Source organism: Uloborus diversus, chromosome 4 (assembly GCF_026930045.1).
Source record: "Uloborus diversus isolate 005 chromosome 4, Udiv.v.3.1, whole genome shotgun sequence".
Classification (NCBI taxonomy): domain Eukaryota; kingdom Metazoa; phylum Arthropoda; class Arachnida; order Araneae; family Uloboridae; genus Uloborus; species Uloborus diversus.
This window is the reverse complement of record NC_072734.1, coordinates 134,801,868-134,817,226: the sequence shown is the minus strand read 5'-3', so window position 1 is coordinate 134,817,226 and position 15,359 is coordinate 134,801,868. Positions and strand designations below refer to the sequence as shown.

Below are 15,359 nucleotides of genomic sequence, written 5' to 3'. Positions count from 1 at the left end.
AGGATATTGAACGTATGGATTGGCCGGCACGATCTCCGGATCTCAATCCCATCGAGCATGTATGGGATTTTCTAGGCAGACGCTTGGCAGCTCGTACCTTACCACCAGTAACGATTCGGGAGCTTCGATTGGCGCTGCAAGACGAATGGGCAGCAATGCCTCAACAACTCATTGACACCCTCATTCTCAGCATGGGCAGACGCTGTGAAACCTGCCTAGCAGTCGGGGGAGATCATATCCCCTACTAAAGATCGGATGTTTCTTGCTGGACACCCATCACAGGGATGTTTCGGCCTTCAGTCGCATTGCGCTCCATGCTACTTTTTCAATAAAGCTTCTTTCTATCCCTTTGAGTTCTCTTTTAGTAAGTGTTGCTTACATTACACATGTCCTTACGTATTGGGGATCTTACGGTATTAAATGTGTTGATTTGGAAAGCTTTTGTACAAAGTTATATTGAAAAAACCGTCTCGTCCTTAATTTTTGCACACCAGTGTAGTTTTTAATTGATATCTCCGCTAAAGCCAAACATAAAGACGGGAAAATAACGAATCTATCGATACCTGGCTCGATGGTCAGTTCACTGGCGTTCGGAAGAAGTAACTCGGACGGATATAGATACACACATTCAAATTTTTAATTATATAAGACTAGCAGTACCCGCCCGGTGATACCCGTGCTGAGAATTTAAAGGAATTCCGTTGAGTAAAAAAATCTACGCCCCCCCCCCCATGTAAAATAATCATTTTTCAAAAAAAAAAAACCTTTTAAAGTCTCTTTGAAATTTAAAACTATTCGCAAAAAGCATTTTAAAAGATTTACAGAAGCTTTAAGACTCAAAGGGTACCACAACCCTACCCTTTAGTGAATAAAGCGGTTTTTATCTGCAATTTGAAATGTTTCAACAAATAATCAAAAAATACATCAAATAGTATCTTTCAAATGTAAAATAATTCTGCAACTCTATTGCTTGTCGCCAAACTTGGCAAGCGACCACGCTACCGTAACCCAGCTCTTAGCGAGCGCTTTAGACAGTTTGTGGTGTTATGTAATTTCAGAAGAATAGAAAAGAAAGCTTCCCACAAACACGACGAAAAATTACTGTCATTCATTACGCGTCAAAGCAAGTTATAAGTTACGGCGTGCGTTTGTTTTACCTTTTTCATCCGCCATTAGCCAGTGGCTGCAGCGCCTCCTATAGTTTATTGGAGTTGCGAATCAAAAGGGAATATATTTTAAACTAGCTTTTACCCGCGGCTTCGCTCACGTTGATGTAGTTTTTTTCAATCGATTCAAGTTAACGGTCAACACAGGCAGAGGTCAAATAGTTACCAAAAAATGGTTTGTCTCCAGTTTCACTGACATTTCAAATTGCCTGCGCCTTTAAATGTATCAAAAGGTATGATTAAAACTGAAAATCAGGGGGAAGGGGAGTAAATGAAATGTCGGCGAAACCAAAAAACCACACAAAATAAATCACGAAAACGTTCAGGAGTTCTAACGAAGTTAGTTTGGGTAATTCTCAAAAATTCCAATTAGAGTGAGGTCAACTATTCTTAAATAAAGTGAAACAGTTTCCTTATAATCTCGATCTCCGTCAAATAATATCCAGCACTACATCGGCTATCTAAATTATTGTGTAATGTATAGCTTCTTACCAGAGATATCGTCCCACAATAGGGTCAACAATCACTACAAATCCTGATTCTAATTATGTCCTTTTAGAGTGAGAACATCAAACCTTTAAACTCCCCATTAGAAAGAAATCAACTGTTTCTAAATAACGTAAACGATCCTAATTACAATACTAAAAAATTCAGAGGGAAAATACCATTAAAATCAGAATAAGGTCAACAGTTTTTTTTTTCAAGTTCCCATTTAAATAAGGACAATAGTACAAAAACTTCTCATTTCGCAAAGAGAAAAATTCCCAAAAGTCTCTATTAGAGTAGTCTCTATCAGAGTTTTCAAATAACATTTCCCTCTGATGATCTCAGTCATGATTATTTCCAAAAATCTTCATCAGTACAGGTCAGATAGGATTAAAAAAATAAATAAATAAAAAATAAATGAAATAAAGAAAGAACAATATTCTTCATTGTCGCCACTAAAATAGGGACATTAATTACACAAAATCCTAATTAGCATCATTAACCCTTAAAAATACACACACAAAAAAGAAAAAAGAAAATGAAAAGTTTCATAAAAATTTTAAATAATTCGCTAATGCACTAACGTAGTCGCCTGGTAAATTGGAGATAAAAAATGAATTTGGTGTATTAATTTACATTTTAATAGCAGTTTTAATGTTATTTAAGAGTGTTGTTTCACTAATTTGGAGGAATAATTTTAACTTCAATACCTCATAGTACTTAATGACCTTTTTACCAAAATTAATTTGGCGGAATTTTACATTTTAATGCAACTTTTGTAATGGCTGTAGCGGCAAGGTTTTTGAACACTCGTCCCGAACACGTTATCAAAACTCTTCATATCAATTAAGTTTTTAAAATCTCATTGTGTTCATTTTATATTTTTGCAATGAAAAGCAGCGTTAAAATGTAAAATAATAAATCCAAATCTATTATTAATCGCCAAAGGACCACAGTACCATACATTCGGCAGAGACTTGCCAAGTTTATGAAACTGCGTACAGTGGCTCCCAAAAGTGTTCGTACACCTACGACTTTCAATAAAATAGGCCCCATGCATTGGTTAGAATTAATATTTCGGAGCAGCTACCTTACTACTATTATATATGCGAAAGTTTGTCTGTATGGATGTATGGATGTTTGTTACTCTTTCACGCAAAAACTACTGAACGGATTTTCATAAAACTTTACAATAATATAGCTTATGCATCAGAATAACACATAGGGTAGTTTTCGTCGCGTTATGGGGGGCAAAACCCCCTTAGGGGGGCAATAAAACACAATTTTTGTATAAATTCTCTAATATTGGGATGAAAAAATACTTGCACATATTTACATTATATGTCCATCGAAAGCTCTGATTTTTCTTCTGAAGATGGCACCTGTTCAAAATTTCTAAGTAGAATAAAAAACGAGTTATGAGCTTTTTAGTTCCATGTTCGAAGGCTTTCCTCAACTCAATACAGTATTTAGTGTATCACCTCAACCCCCTGTCGATAGCGGCAATTGTTGTATTGTTGACTATCTTTGCTTTTCGTGACTGTTCAAGGCTTTTCTGAAGTCAAATCTTGAAGTAAGATTTTTGCACAAGATTGGCAAATAATACATGATTTGGCTGATCATTTTCCACTTAAACGGAACTTTAATGTAATTAATGGTTTTTATTATTATTTATGCTGATTGAACGCTTACTCATTATCCAATCAACCAGCAGATCACTAAAATTTTTGCAGAAAGATTTCCGTAGCTGATGCATTTGGCAGTTTTTTCAACGTCGCTGTTTTTGAAGCCGAAGACTACGTCATAATGTTTCTCAGCTTTCACCATGTGAACAAAATATCGCCAATCAAAGAATTTTCAAAAGACTTTTTTTTACTGTGTTAAATAATCCAGCAACTAAATTAGGCAAATCCATAAACAGCACAAAAACTTCCATTAATTTTCCTTTTCGCACAATTTCAGACAATCACCAGATTTTACAACTTATTTTGGAAACATTTCGGATGAAACTGTTTAGCGCCATTTTATGGTGACCAAAAGTATCTCAGAATCTGGCGACGATATCTCTGTAACGAAAATTAATATCATATCGTTTTACAAAGGAAGGAAAGAAGGGGGGAGAATCATCGAAGGTACCCCAAAACGACTCTCGCAAATTCAGTAAAATCGCACCAAGAGCCCACAATGATTGAAATTTCCCAAAATAGCTAAAGCAAGTATAAGGGGATTACGAGCGCAGCTAGTTTTTTTAAATCACTTCGTACTTCATTAGCCATACAGAGAAGGTTTTAGACTCCATGTTAAAAAAAAAAAAGTATCAACAGATTAATCTTTTTAAACATGAGAAGATTAATTTCATGTTTTGGAATTTTGTATATGCTTAAATATAGTGCTTTCGTTTCTAAATCAATACTATTTTGTTCTTTATACTTATTGCTATTTTAGTTTTATGGGTAAGGAAGAAACTCGATTTTTAATCACGTCAAAAAGATGTGTTTTAAATTCTTTCACTTAAAACAGAAAACAAAAGCAAGTAACGAATTTTTCTCTTAATTATTACTGACCCAGGCAACGCCGGGTATTTTCACTAGTTTAATTATAAGATCTATGATCTATTTTTAACAAAACTACACGAAAATTTTTAGTAAAACATTAAAACTTAATTTTTTAAAAATCAAAAACCAAAAAGTGCCGCAAATTTTATCTCACAAAAGTCTTCGTACACTTTAAAAAAATGTCAAAAAATTAGTAAATAATCTAACTTTTTACGAATTTATTGTTTAATAGAATATCACGCAGTATCAACAACAGCTTTTAAACGTCTGGGAATAGATTTCACTGTTTTTTCTTTATTTTTTAAAGCTATTTCTGAGTAAGTGTTCTGCCGCTCTTCGAGTCGTAACTGTTTCAGGTTCGCTTTTCGTTTCAATGGTGTATTTTCGTAATCTAGCCTCCAGATGTCTCCAAATATGTTCCATTAAGTTTAAATCTGGCGATTGAGGAGATATTTCTAAGTTTAAGGACAATTTTTGAGGCACCAAACGCAAACGTGTATTTCTTATCGTTATCTTGATAAAAAAACAAAGTTGTTTCCGATTACCAAATTTTGGGCTAATAGTTTAAAATTGTTTTTTAAATATGTAAATGAATAGCATGATTCATTATTTCTTCTAAAAATTCTAAATTTACAAGTCCTGATGCAGTTATGCACCCTCGCACAAGAACACTTTCACCGTCCTGATTAACTGTTCCAACTAAGTTCTTAAGATTAAATTCCTCATTTTTTCTTCTATTGACAAATGTACAACAATTTAACCCAAAATATTGAATTTATTTTCATCTACAAGTAAGACGTTGTTCCAAAGCGTTTTGAGCTTATTTATCATTGATTTTACTACGGAAAGCGTAAACTTACTGTTTTTCGCACGAACAAGAAAATTTCTGCGTGAAGAGGTTATCTTTAATCCAGCTAATCAGAGACTTTGACGAACAATTTTTGGTGAAAATCTTAATATGTAAAAATCAATGTCCTGAGATAATATATATATATATATATATATATATATATATATATATATATATATATATATATATATATATATATATAATATATATATATATATATATATATATATATATATCAACGCACAGCCGAAACCGCTGAAGCTTCAGACTTGAAATTTGGCAGGCATGTCCGCATGATAACGAAAGTAACCACTAAGAAAGGATTTTTTGAAATTTCAATTCATAATGTTTCTGTCTTTTGCTTTCATTTTTTCAAAACTAGAAACGAAGTTTTTAAGAACATCATCACAGGCGGACTATCCTTTTGAAGATAGAAGAGTGCAGTTTCCTGTTAAAGTTTGCTTTGCAATAACCATTAATAAGTCACAAGGACATACATTAAAAGTAGCAGGGATCGATTTAAGACACGACTTTTTTTCACACGGCCAATGTTATGTAGCTTGCTCCAAAGTCAGTTCATCAAGCAGCTTAATAATTTTAGCACCAGGAAAAAAAAACTAAAAATGTTGTATACAAAGAAGTTCTTGCTTAAACATAGGTATAACAATAAAATGTGGATGGTCTGTGTTTGCAAAGATAATCAATACTTTAAAAGGATCGTTAATAACATTTAAAGATCAGGTAAGGACAAGGGCATATATATAAGGAGTCCAGGGACCCCGGGATCTTCCCAAAATTAGGAAAAATTATAGGTAACTAGAGGACCCGACAGACGTTGTTCTGTTCAAACTTTGTAAATTGAAAATTAAAAAAAATTCAATAAACTATCAAGTGTTTGAACCGTTTTGTTGAAAAAAATAAGTAAAAAGAAAAGATTTTAAGCTGTTTGGTGTCATTTTATTACAACTTGATTTATCTAATGCCCACTGAGCAGTTGTTTTATTAACTATTTTTTCTCCCGTACTTGATGGTTTGTTCTTTCAGCCATACTCAAAGGATAAAACGCGTCCTCAGATATTAAGTGTTAAAAACTAACTACCCATCTAGAACAAACGGGAAATCCCGTTGCAAAATCCCCCATATGAAAAAGAATAAAACAATGAAAAATATATCGTTTAAAAAAATGATAAAGGTAAAAACAGTTCTCTGAATAAGCGAAAATCACTCATCCCTCCCCCCCCCCATAACGATGTAAAATAAATGCTTTCTTCAACTAAAATGACTAAAAACTCTTTAAAAACGAAAAGCAACTCCTTGCAATTGGAAATCATTCGCCAAATAAACAAAATATACAATAAATTACATTAACAGTAGCTTTAAAATGTAAACAAATGATCACACAACTCTATTGTTTACAGCCAAAGTCGCCAAGCAACCACGTTACTGTAATCCAGCCGATCAGTGAGCGAAGCCAACTCCGACCGATTAGCGCTCCGATCTTTTGAACGAAAACTTTTTAAACTTCATATATTGCCTAATTTGTTCTTTCCACCAAAGATCAAGATCTCCCACTGCACTGATCTTTCGTGTACAGAACTACCCTGTTGTAATTTATCTGGAGGAAAATAAAATTTGTTTCGTCTTTAAATTCCATCATCTTTTCCTTTAATAATGTACTGATTAGTTAGATAATCCTTAACGTATTCTTGACATTGGTGCCAAAACTCAGATGGATTTCAGCCGAGAAACAAATGTTGCTAAGTACGGACGGTATTTTCTGATCGTTTGGTTAGGAAAATCTAAAGCATCGATCCGGTCACATGGTTCAACTACGACGACAGAACACACGTTTTGCGTGAACCTTCCAGTACTTTACTTTAAAATACATCACGGGACCTAAAATCGTTGCTTTTAAGAAATGGAAGGCTTCATTATCTCTCTACGTTTTATCTATTCTCAATTGACATATCACAGTAGGAAATTTCATTGCAAAAAACAGAACTGGCTTTCTTATTGTCCTTTGGCAACAGGTTAAATATTTATTTCAGTTCTCGCTCAACAATAGGTTAAAATAAATATTAATCATTTGGGAGGTATAACCATCCAATGTTTAAATTAATTAATTAACAAAAACGTTTCCGATTTGATCCATCGCGCTTCGAAACCATGCTTGCACACAAAAAATTTGATCAAAATTGGTCCAGCTGTTTAAAAGCCTTATGGTGACAAACGTCCGCACAGAAGATTTTTATATATTAACATAAGTAATTATTATTACAGGGGATTTTCGAAACTAGGTGCACCAAGCACTGTTAACCCCAGTTAATTCCATTACCCGAGCAATGCCGGGTACGGGAATGCTAGTTAAATATAAAATGTTTCATTCAATTCTGCAGAAACTTTTTTAACACTAAAATGTGTATTTTTCTTTTTTTTTTTAAACTGTAAACCTCCGATCATGCTGCTTTGTTAACCTTGCCAGTTGACCTTTTCTTACCTTGTTTTCGATCCGATTCTCGTCTTTAAATTATTTTATCTAGCACTTCACTACAGAATGATATAAATTAACTAATTTAGAGACATTTTAAATCAATTTATGTCTACTATGAGGGAAAAAAAATCAAATTTCGAATCGTGTTTGTTGTTTTCCACGCATACCTGCCAATTTAAAATAATAAGCAGAATATTAGGGAATAAATAAACAAAAATTAAAGGCAAATGACTTTACAGTGTCATTACAATGCAAAAATAATAAAAAAACCACATATGATAATTGTAATTATGAATTTATTCGAAAATATTTCAGTGTACGATGACTTTTGTGGCATATTTTTCCCTGTCGCTTCGCTTTTTGACAAATTTTAAAAATAAAATCAGACAATATTTTGAAAAAAAACTGCTGGGTTTTATTCAGAATGGCATAAGAATGGTGTGAAAAAAAAATTGGACTTCATATTCGAATTCAGTTTTACGTTATTTTGGTTTTACTAAAAAAATTTCAAGGCGTACGAACACTTTTGGGAGCCACTGTAAAATGTTTGGTTAATCTATATTCATAAGATATGATTTTTAATTCCGAACAGAAGATGCTATAAAGAAAATGTTTGCATGTATTTGGCCGTTCCTGGCGAAAAATAAATCTTTTTTCGACGGTAACTGGGGGTAGAGGGGCCGACTCTATTTCTTAACTTTATTTAGTTACCAGATAATTGTACGTAGCAAAAATACCCGGCGTTGCCTGGGTCTGTAATAATTATGAGAAACAATCACTACTTTTATTCGTTCTCTGCTTCATTTCTTTCATGTGTCATCGTAGACTTTGATGTCTCGGAGTCATCATCCATTTCATGAGTCAATGTAGACATCGATACATCTAAGACATCATTCCTTTTATGTGTCATCGCAGACGTTGATGTCATGGAGACATTAGACATTTCGTGCACCATTGTAGACACTAACATCATTCATCTCATATTCTATTGTAATGTCTCGAAAATATCATTCATTTCATGGGCCATAGTAGACATTGATGTCCCTGGGACATCAATCATTTTACGTGCCCTTCTAGACTCTGATGTTTCTGAGATATCATTCACTACATTGAACCATAACAATTTCCTCGCAGTTTCCAAGACGTCACTGAAGAGCGTTATTCAGACGTCGTTCGCACGTCACGTTTGCCATGTTAAGCGGACAGAAGTACGTTTTCCGAAAAGGAAGAAGCATTCATATATTGCGGAAGCACGTAAAGCACCTGACAGTACGCTCATCCAATAGAGAGAGCACGTTCATCTTGTGAAGACCATTGAAATGCGACACCCAACTGGACAGACGTCAAATATCTAGCTTCTCGTCACGTCGACGAGTTCCGTGCAAAACGGGGGAAAAAAACTAATTAGGAGTAGAAATAGCACAATAAAACATTATTCACGATGCATAAATCATTTGCCCTGGCGTTCCCGTTTTTTAAATGTCTCTAAGACTGGCGAAATTTTTTAAAAAATTGCCAAATTAAGCCAGTTTCAGTGTGTAATGGAAGACATCTTTCACCCGCTTTGCAGAGATGTCCTACCACATGCGGACGGTGAAGGAGCGTGTTTACCTTCAATATCTCGCCAAGTCCTTTAAATTTGGCTCTTTTCTTAAAATTTCGGATAACTTTAAATTTCTAATATCCCAGGGCCCGATTAAGATATCAGGTGGATCAAGATCCACAATTTTGTCAATCTTTACAATTCTAGCCATTGACTTTTTTTTTTGGCATTTGAGGTCCACTAAATAGTGGGCGCCCTAAGTCACGGCACAGTTGGCCTATTCAGTAATCAGGCCCTACTCATATCTCGACAACGGAGGGACGAGGGCAAATAAAAATGTCGCAATATGCTCTTTCGACTGCTACCATTTGAAACTTTTTTCATTGTTACCATTTTCGTGTGGTTTCTTGGTAATTAGATAATAATTTTAATGAGACATAAAATGACAAATTTACTGAAGTGCAAAAATTAGTTCCATTGTCCAGAAATCTTATTTGAAGCACATAAAAGTGTTTGTAAAAAAAAAAAATGCATTTCAGAAGCATTACGTCTAATGCGCTAACACGTTTTTTATTCTTTTGAATTATTAAAAGGCCATCGATTATTTAGTTGGAATACGAAGAAATACGTCACCTTCTATATTTGCATACTTTAATACTTTTAAGTAGCACCCCATTTTAATAAACTATTGTAGCGAAATCAAGAAAATCTATGAATGAAAACAAATTTGACTGATTATATGGAATTTTCAAGAAATGCATGTGGTAAAACCCCCTCCGAAACAAAAGCCCAGTCATGACCTTGAAATAAACCAAAAAATGAAGTGCATAGCAACTGCATTAAAGAAAGATATTTACAATTTTATTATTACTTCAAATTCATTCAAGGCAAGAATACAGTAAAAATATTGAAAATACTGATAACAAAATTGAAATACTTGATTCGTATAAATGTATTAAAACATTACATTTTACAATAATTATTTAATTTAACATGAGATTATTATCAGGAAAACAGTTTGAAGACAAGAAATGCAACCACACAACTTGTTCCTGCTACAGTCAACCTGCAATAAGGGGGAAATGTTAGTTTTTTTATTATACGTGTTGAGAAATTTATTTCAGATATTACAGGAGATACAAAAGAATGATCGAAATTTGGAAAGACAATTTCTGAAATCAAATAACTTAGAGCGCAAGTTTTAAAAACCTCATGAGAGGGCGGAGGCTAAAACAGCATTTCCTAAAGAAGAAAGCCTTCACACTGATTTCGTGAGGTCACAGCAAGAGGCTCACGGAGAGGAAATTTCTTGGTGAAAATAATTTCAATTTACGTCTCTTAAAAACCAAAGCTTTTATTATTACAGCTGTACTGCACAGTACATATTAATAGATATCGAGGGAGAAATCAAAAGCTTATTTTCTATTTAGCCCTTTTTCTTGCTTTCTTTTTTTCCCTATAAAGAAACATACACTTTTCGGCGAACAATTCTGCTGGGAAATAATGCAAACAGATTTTAAGAAAAAAAAAAGAGGTGCACGAGGTGTGATCAAAAAATAAGGTGAATAATTTTTTTATTAAAAAAAGTAACACGGTTACATAAAATTTGATTTAATCTCCTTCAAAGCAGTGTTCTTGGCAAGCAATGCTCTTATCCAAACGTTCACTCCATGACTGGAAGCCTTTCTGGAACGCGCCTTTCGGAAGGGCTTTCAGATGCTCTGTCGTGACCCTATCAATGTCAATGAGGGTGTCAAAATGTTTTTATTTAGGCATAGTTTCAATATTTAATAAGAGCCAGAAGTCGCATGGTGCTAAATCCGATGAGCACGTCCACTGTGGACAGATAAAAATACTTGTTCCGCTCCAAAAACTCGTGAAACACGATCTTCTTTTGGTTCATCACTCAAAAGTTTGGGAACAAACTTTGCCATCACTCGTCTCATTTGCAATTCATCAATTAAAATGCTTTGAATGGAACCACACGAGATGTTAAAGCCTTCCGGTAGTTCTTAAATAGTCATTCGTCTGTTGCAACGAATCATATTTTCCACGTTTTGCAAATTTTCTATTGCTTTTGAGGTTACTGGCCATGTCGCACGCTGCTCGTCTTCAACAGTCTCTATTTCTTTTTAAATCGGTCATATCACTTGTACACAGTCTTCAGGGTTACCACATTATCGCCGCACACCAATTTCAACATTTCGTGAGCTCTTTTGCAACTTAAAAAAAAACTTAATGTGAATGCGCTGTTTGAAATTCATGTTGCGCGACAGACATGATAAACTCAATCTTAACTCTAGGGGCTCTGGCAGCTGACTCACAAGTTCGAAACTGTCACACATTGTCCCTACTTGTCTCAAATGATCATGCCATTGGGCAAGTCACAGCATGTGGATATAGCTTCAGCAGTTGCTGCTACAAAAATTCATTCATCGCAGTTTTTGATAACACCTCGTAGATATAAAAAATCAATGGATTTTTTTCCTCTACATAACAAAACAGGATCAATAAAATACCTTAATATTTCTGCAATAAATTTACGTATAAAAAGCAGAATTAAATCGACGAAATGAATTCCGCAGTAGCGTAGCAATATTCCCTCGTCCCACCCAGAAGTCCACAATATCGAGCTTTACTAGTCACACCTTAGATGCTAATATAAGGATAGTTGATAAACCTCTTCTCACACTAAGTGGGAAAACAATGGTTGCTCCCTTGAAAGTTCATAATGTCAAATGATTGCTCATAACTGCGGCTATTAGTGTAAAATTATTTCTTTGCAATTTCATCAAAGACTTTTGATAGTAGCATATTGTGGGATTCAAACCACATTTACCAAATATATATAATTAAAAAAAAATGTAAACATACAGACAAAAAACACAAAATCTTACCAAAGTGCAGATTGGATGGCAGGGGTATGCTTAAGAACGCTGTACTTTGTGACTACAAATTCATCATTTTTTCCAAAGCCTCTTAATATATCTTTATAACTATAAAACGATTTAAATTAGTGTGAGTACTTTCACAACAGAAAAAAAAATTGCATTTTTTTTTCTGCTTTTATCTTTAATTGAACTAAAGTAAAATTTCTTTAAAAAGAATCACAACAAGACTACTAAGTACAACGTTTACTTTTATACTACGGTAATATTACGATTTTATCAGCTTATAATGATATTGCACACCGGCAACAGAAGTGGTTCAACTTGAACAAACAGCATTGGAAAAAAATCAGGGTTTTGAGCGATTTTTCTTTCAACTGATATATATTCTCAAACACTATGATGAAAAATTCATAACTTTTTGGGGATTACGTTTGGCAAACTTGGATCTTTGTGCGACTTTAATTAAAAGATATATCAATTTAAAACGTCATTTTCTTCCCTCCTTTTATGGTCCGAAATCTCGTACCTTCCTTATCTCTCCTTATCACCTTTTCCAATGGTTCCATCGTCCATGGTTTTTATTATCCAAGGTCACTGCCGCCGCTTACCTCTACAAAATTATAGCCTCATTTCCCGCGGCTTAAGCATAGATTGATTCTTGCCAATAATGCCTGGTTCAAGAAAAAGTGAGTTAAGTAAGGCGCGTTTTTGATACGACGATTTTCACACGTTTTTCTCAAAGGAATGTATTGTATTTTACGTTCAAAACACGTCAATTAAAATTATTTCACTAACTTAAGCTGCCTTATACAGCAAGTATGGGGCCCCTAAGAAGCCCCTGAAGTACACCGTCGAAGGTTATGTACTTTGGTATTTCGGGGGAACAGAGTCGTACGCCAATCCTCTGCACTGGGTTAAGTTAGAGGAGCGCCACGAACTTTGGAATGGTTCGAGCGAAAGTGAGTAAGCTAGAGGCGTGCAGCGCCGAAAATTAATAAACTGCTTTTTAATTAATGTATCTTTGCAGACCGCAAGAAGGGAGCGAAGCCCCCGAGGTGCCCGTTACAGGCGGCAAAAAAGGGCGAAGCCCCAAAAGTAAACTACAGAAGGCGGCGAGAGTAATTCGCAGCAGGCGGGAAGGCCGAGGCTGTAGAAGGCCGCTAAACTAGCCACCCTGGCGGCTCAATGAAAACAAAGTTCGAAATATTTTCACCTAAACTTTGAAATTTTAATGACGAGCCACTATTTATCATGACGTTTGTACACCGCTACGCACCAGTTGTGTAAGATAACTTAGTGCGGGCTTAACAGCAAGAAAATTAAAGTTCCAAATAAAAAATTTGTAAAGCTTTTTTTTCCCCTCAGATTTTTGCGGTGTGTCAGTCAAATCTGTTGCTGGATCGCAATATGTGTAGTGTATCCATGTACATAATTTCCTGCATAAGTTAATATGTTTTACGATGTTTTCATAGCTGAAAATTGATGGCGATCATTCATTACTTTATGAATTAATTTATCTATTTTTCAATGTGAATTCTTGAGTAGTACAAGAGCTGAAGCATTAGATCATCAGAGGATATTCTTTTTTCCGCAGAAAAGACTAATATAATAGCGAAGAAACTTTTTGTGACAATGTAAAGAGTCGCTTCTTTTCTAGCGTTGATTTTTGTGAAAGGCATATTTTAGGACAAAGAAATGCCCCGTAATGGATCCATGAATATGATTCAATAACAATTCACACCAGAAACACTAAACCAGTTTTTTTTTTAAACATTTTTTGGCTCGCGGACTGGTAAGAATCTGTCGGAAAAAACTTTTCGAGGACCGATGGTTTTTTTTTTTTTTTTACAAAAAATGTTTTATAAAAAAACGACATAAATTCATAGCAACATTTTTATAATCATTTGCTAACATCGATATTTAAATATAAATATACAGCTAACTATCAGTTTTTATTTAAGTGAATGAACCTTTGAGAAAAATAATAGAAATTTATTTAAAAAAAAAAAAATCACAAATGCCAATCTAGTTTTTCAAAAAAAATTATGGACAAAATAAATGAGAGTACACTGCAACATTGCTAGCCTGGAAAAATAAATTATGGATTCTAGTCTAGATCTAAGGTTATGAATTTAACTTAAAAAACCTCACAAAATGTTATTGTAACTATTTGAATAAGGAAACCTTGTTAATTTGAATAAGTAAAAATCATCGAGAACCAGACAGGTCAACCTACAAATCAGTGCCAGTTCACCGTCGCCGGACCAGCAACTGAGAATCCCTGAACCAAACGAAAATAGAAAACCTTTTCCAACAGAGAGTACGATTAGACAAAAGAATGGCATAGCTTAAATAATAACCCGAGAACATAAAAGTTGAAGGGACAAAAAAGAAGGGTTAAAAAAGATAAGAAAAAAAAAAGAATCAGGCGGTGATCAGCGCAGTGAGATGGGTAACTAAAGTCGTGCCTGCAGAAAATAACTCGACACGGAATGTTCCCGCTGCCAAGGAATCCCCTGCCTTACATCTACAGAACATTCGTAGGATACAACAGCTGAAATCGTTCCAGGGACTCTAGGGCAAAACTGCCATCTCTCCTCTACAGTGGCACGGGGAAGACGACTTCTGCTTAAATCTTTCCCAACCGGATGACTTCATTTTATTTACAGGGGAGGCCTTGGCACCCTGATCTCAAAATCCACTGGGAGGCCAGTCGTTCATCAGAATTTCCTAAATTAATATTTCATCTTTCTGAAGCATGCAATTCACCACCATTAACAACGACAGCTGATTATTAGAGCGAAAGCGTTCAGTTTCACTCGATTAACTCACTTTCAAGTTCATAGATAAAAATAAACATTCACTTTAGCATTACTGGAATAATTTAGAAGAAATATACAACTCTAATAGGCTTGCAGCATTTGTCTGATTTCGGCATGTAATAATCGGTGCATTATATACACATTGTACATGCATGCTTATAATATACAACATTAAGCAAGTTGGGCTACAGCATCCTCATTAGGGTGGAACGAAAAAAACAAAGTTTTTATTTTCGAATCGTAATAGTGCGGAAAAGTTGCGATTGGTGAAGACTTACAAAACAAAACAAAAATTTTAAAAATCGGATAATATCTTCCGATCCCGCAACGAGCCTGAATATTTGAAAAAATGGAAAATTTCGTGATTTCTTAATGATTTTTCAAAAATTTTGTTTTAATGTTTCTTTTTAAGGCTCTAAGACGGAAAAGTTACGATTGGTAAAGCCTTCAGAAATAAAAAAAAATTGAAATCGAATAATACCTTCTGATCCAGAAACAAGCCTAAAAAATCGAAAAAGTTGATAATTTCAGATTTTTTTCCGAATTTTTAACATT

The 15,359-nt window shown here is 34.5% G+C and overlaps 1 protein-coding gene across 2 annotated transcripts in view; it reads right to left on the bottom strand.

Moving 5' to 3' along the window:
* Window positions 1-9,956: 9,956 nt before the first annotated feature.
* The window catches only part of LOC129220238 (pre-piRNA 3'-exonuclease trimmer-like), a 90,025-nt gene continuing 84,622 nt past the window's right edge, over window positions 9,957-15,359 (bottom strand). For both annotated transcript variants that reach the window (XM_054854603.1, XM_054854605.1), the window contains 2 exons: window positions 11,989-12,087; window positions 9,957-10,157 (listed from right to left, as the gene is read on the bottom strand). In XM_054854603.1, coding sequence (XP_054710578.1) covers window positions 10,097-10,157; window positions 11,989-12,087 — 160 coding nt within the window. In that variant the 3' untranslated portion in view covers window positions 9,957-10,096. The remainder of the gene's footprint in view (window positions 10,158-11,988; window positions 12,088-15,359) is intronic.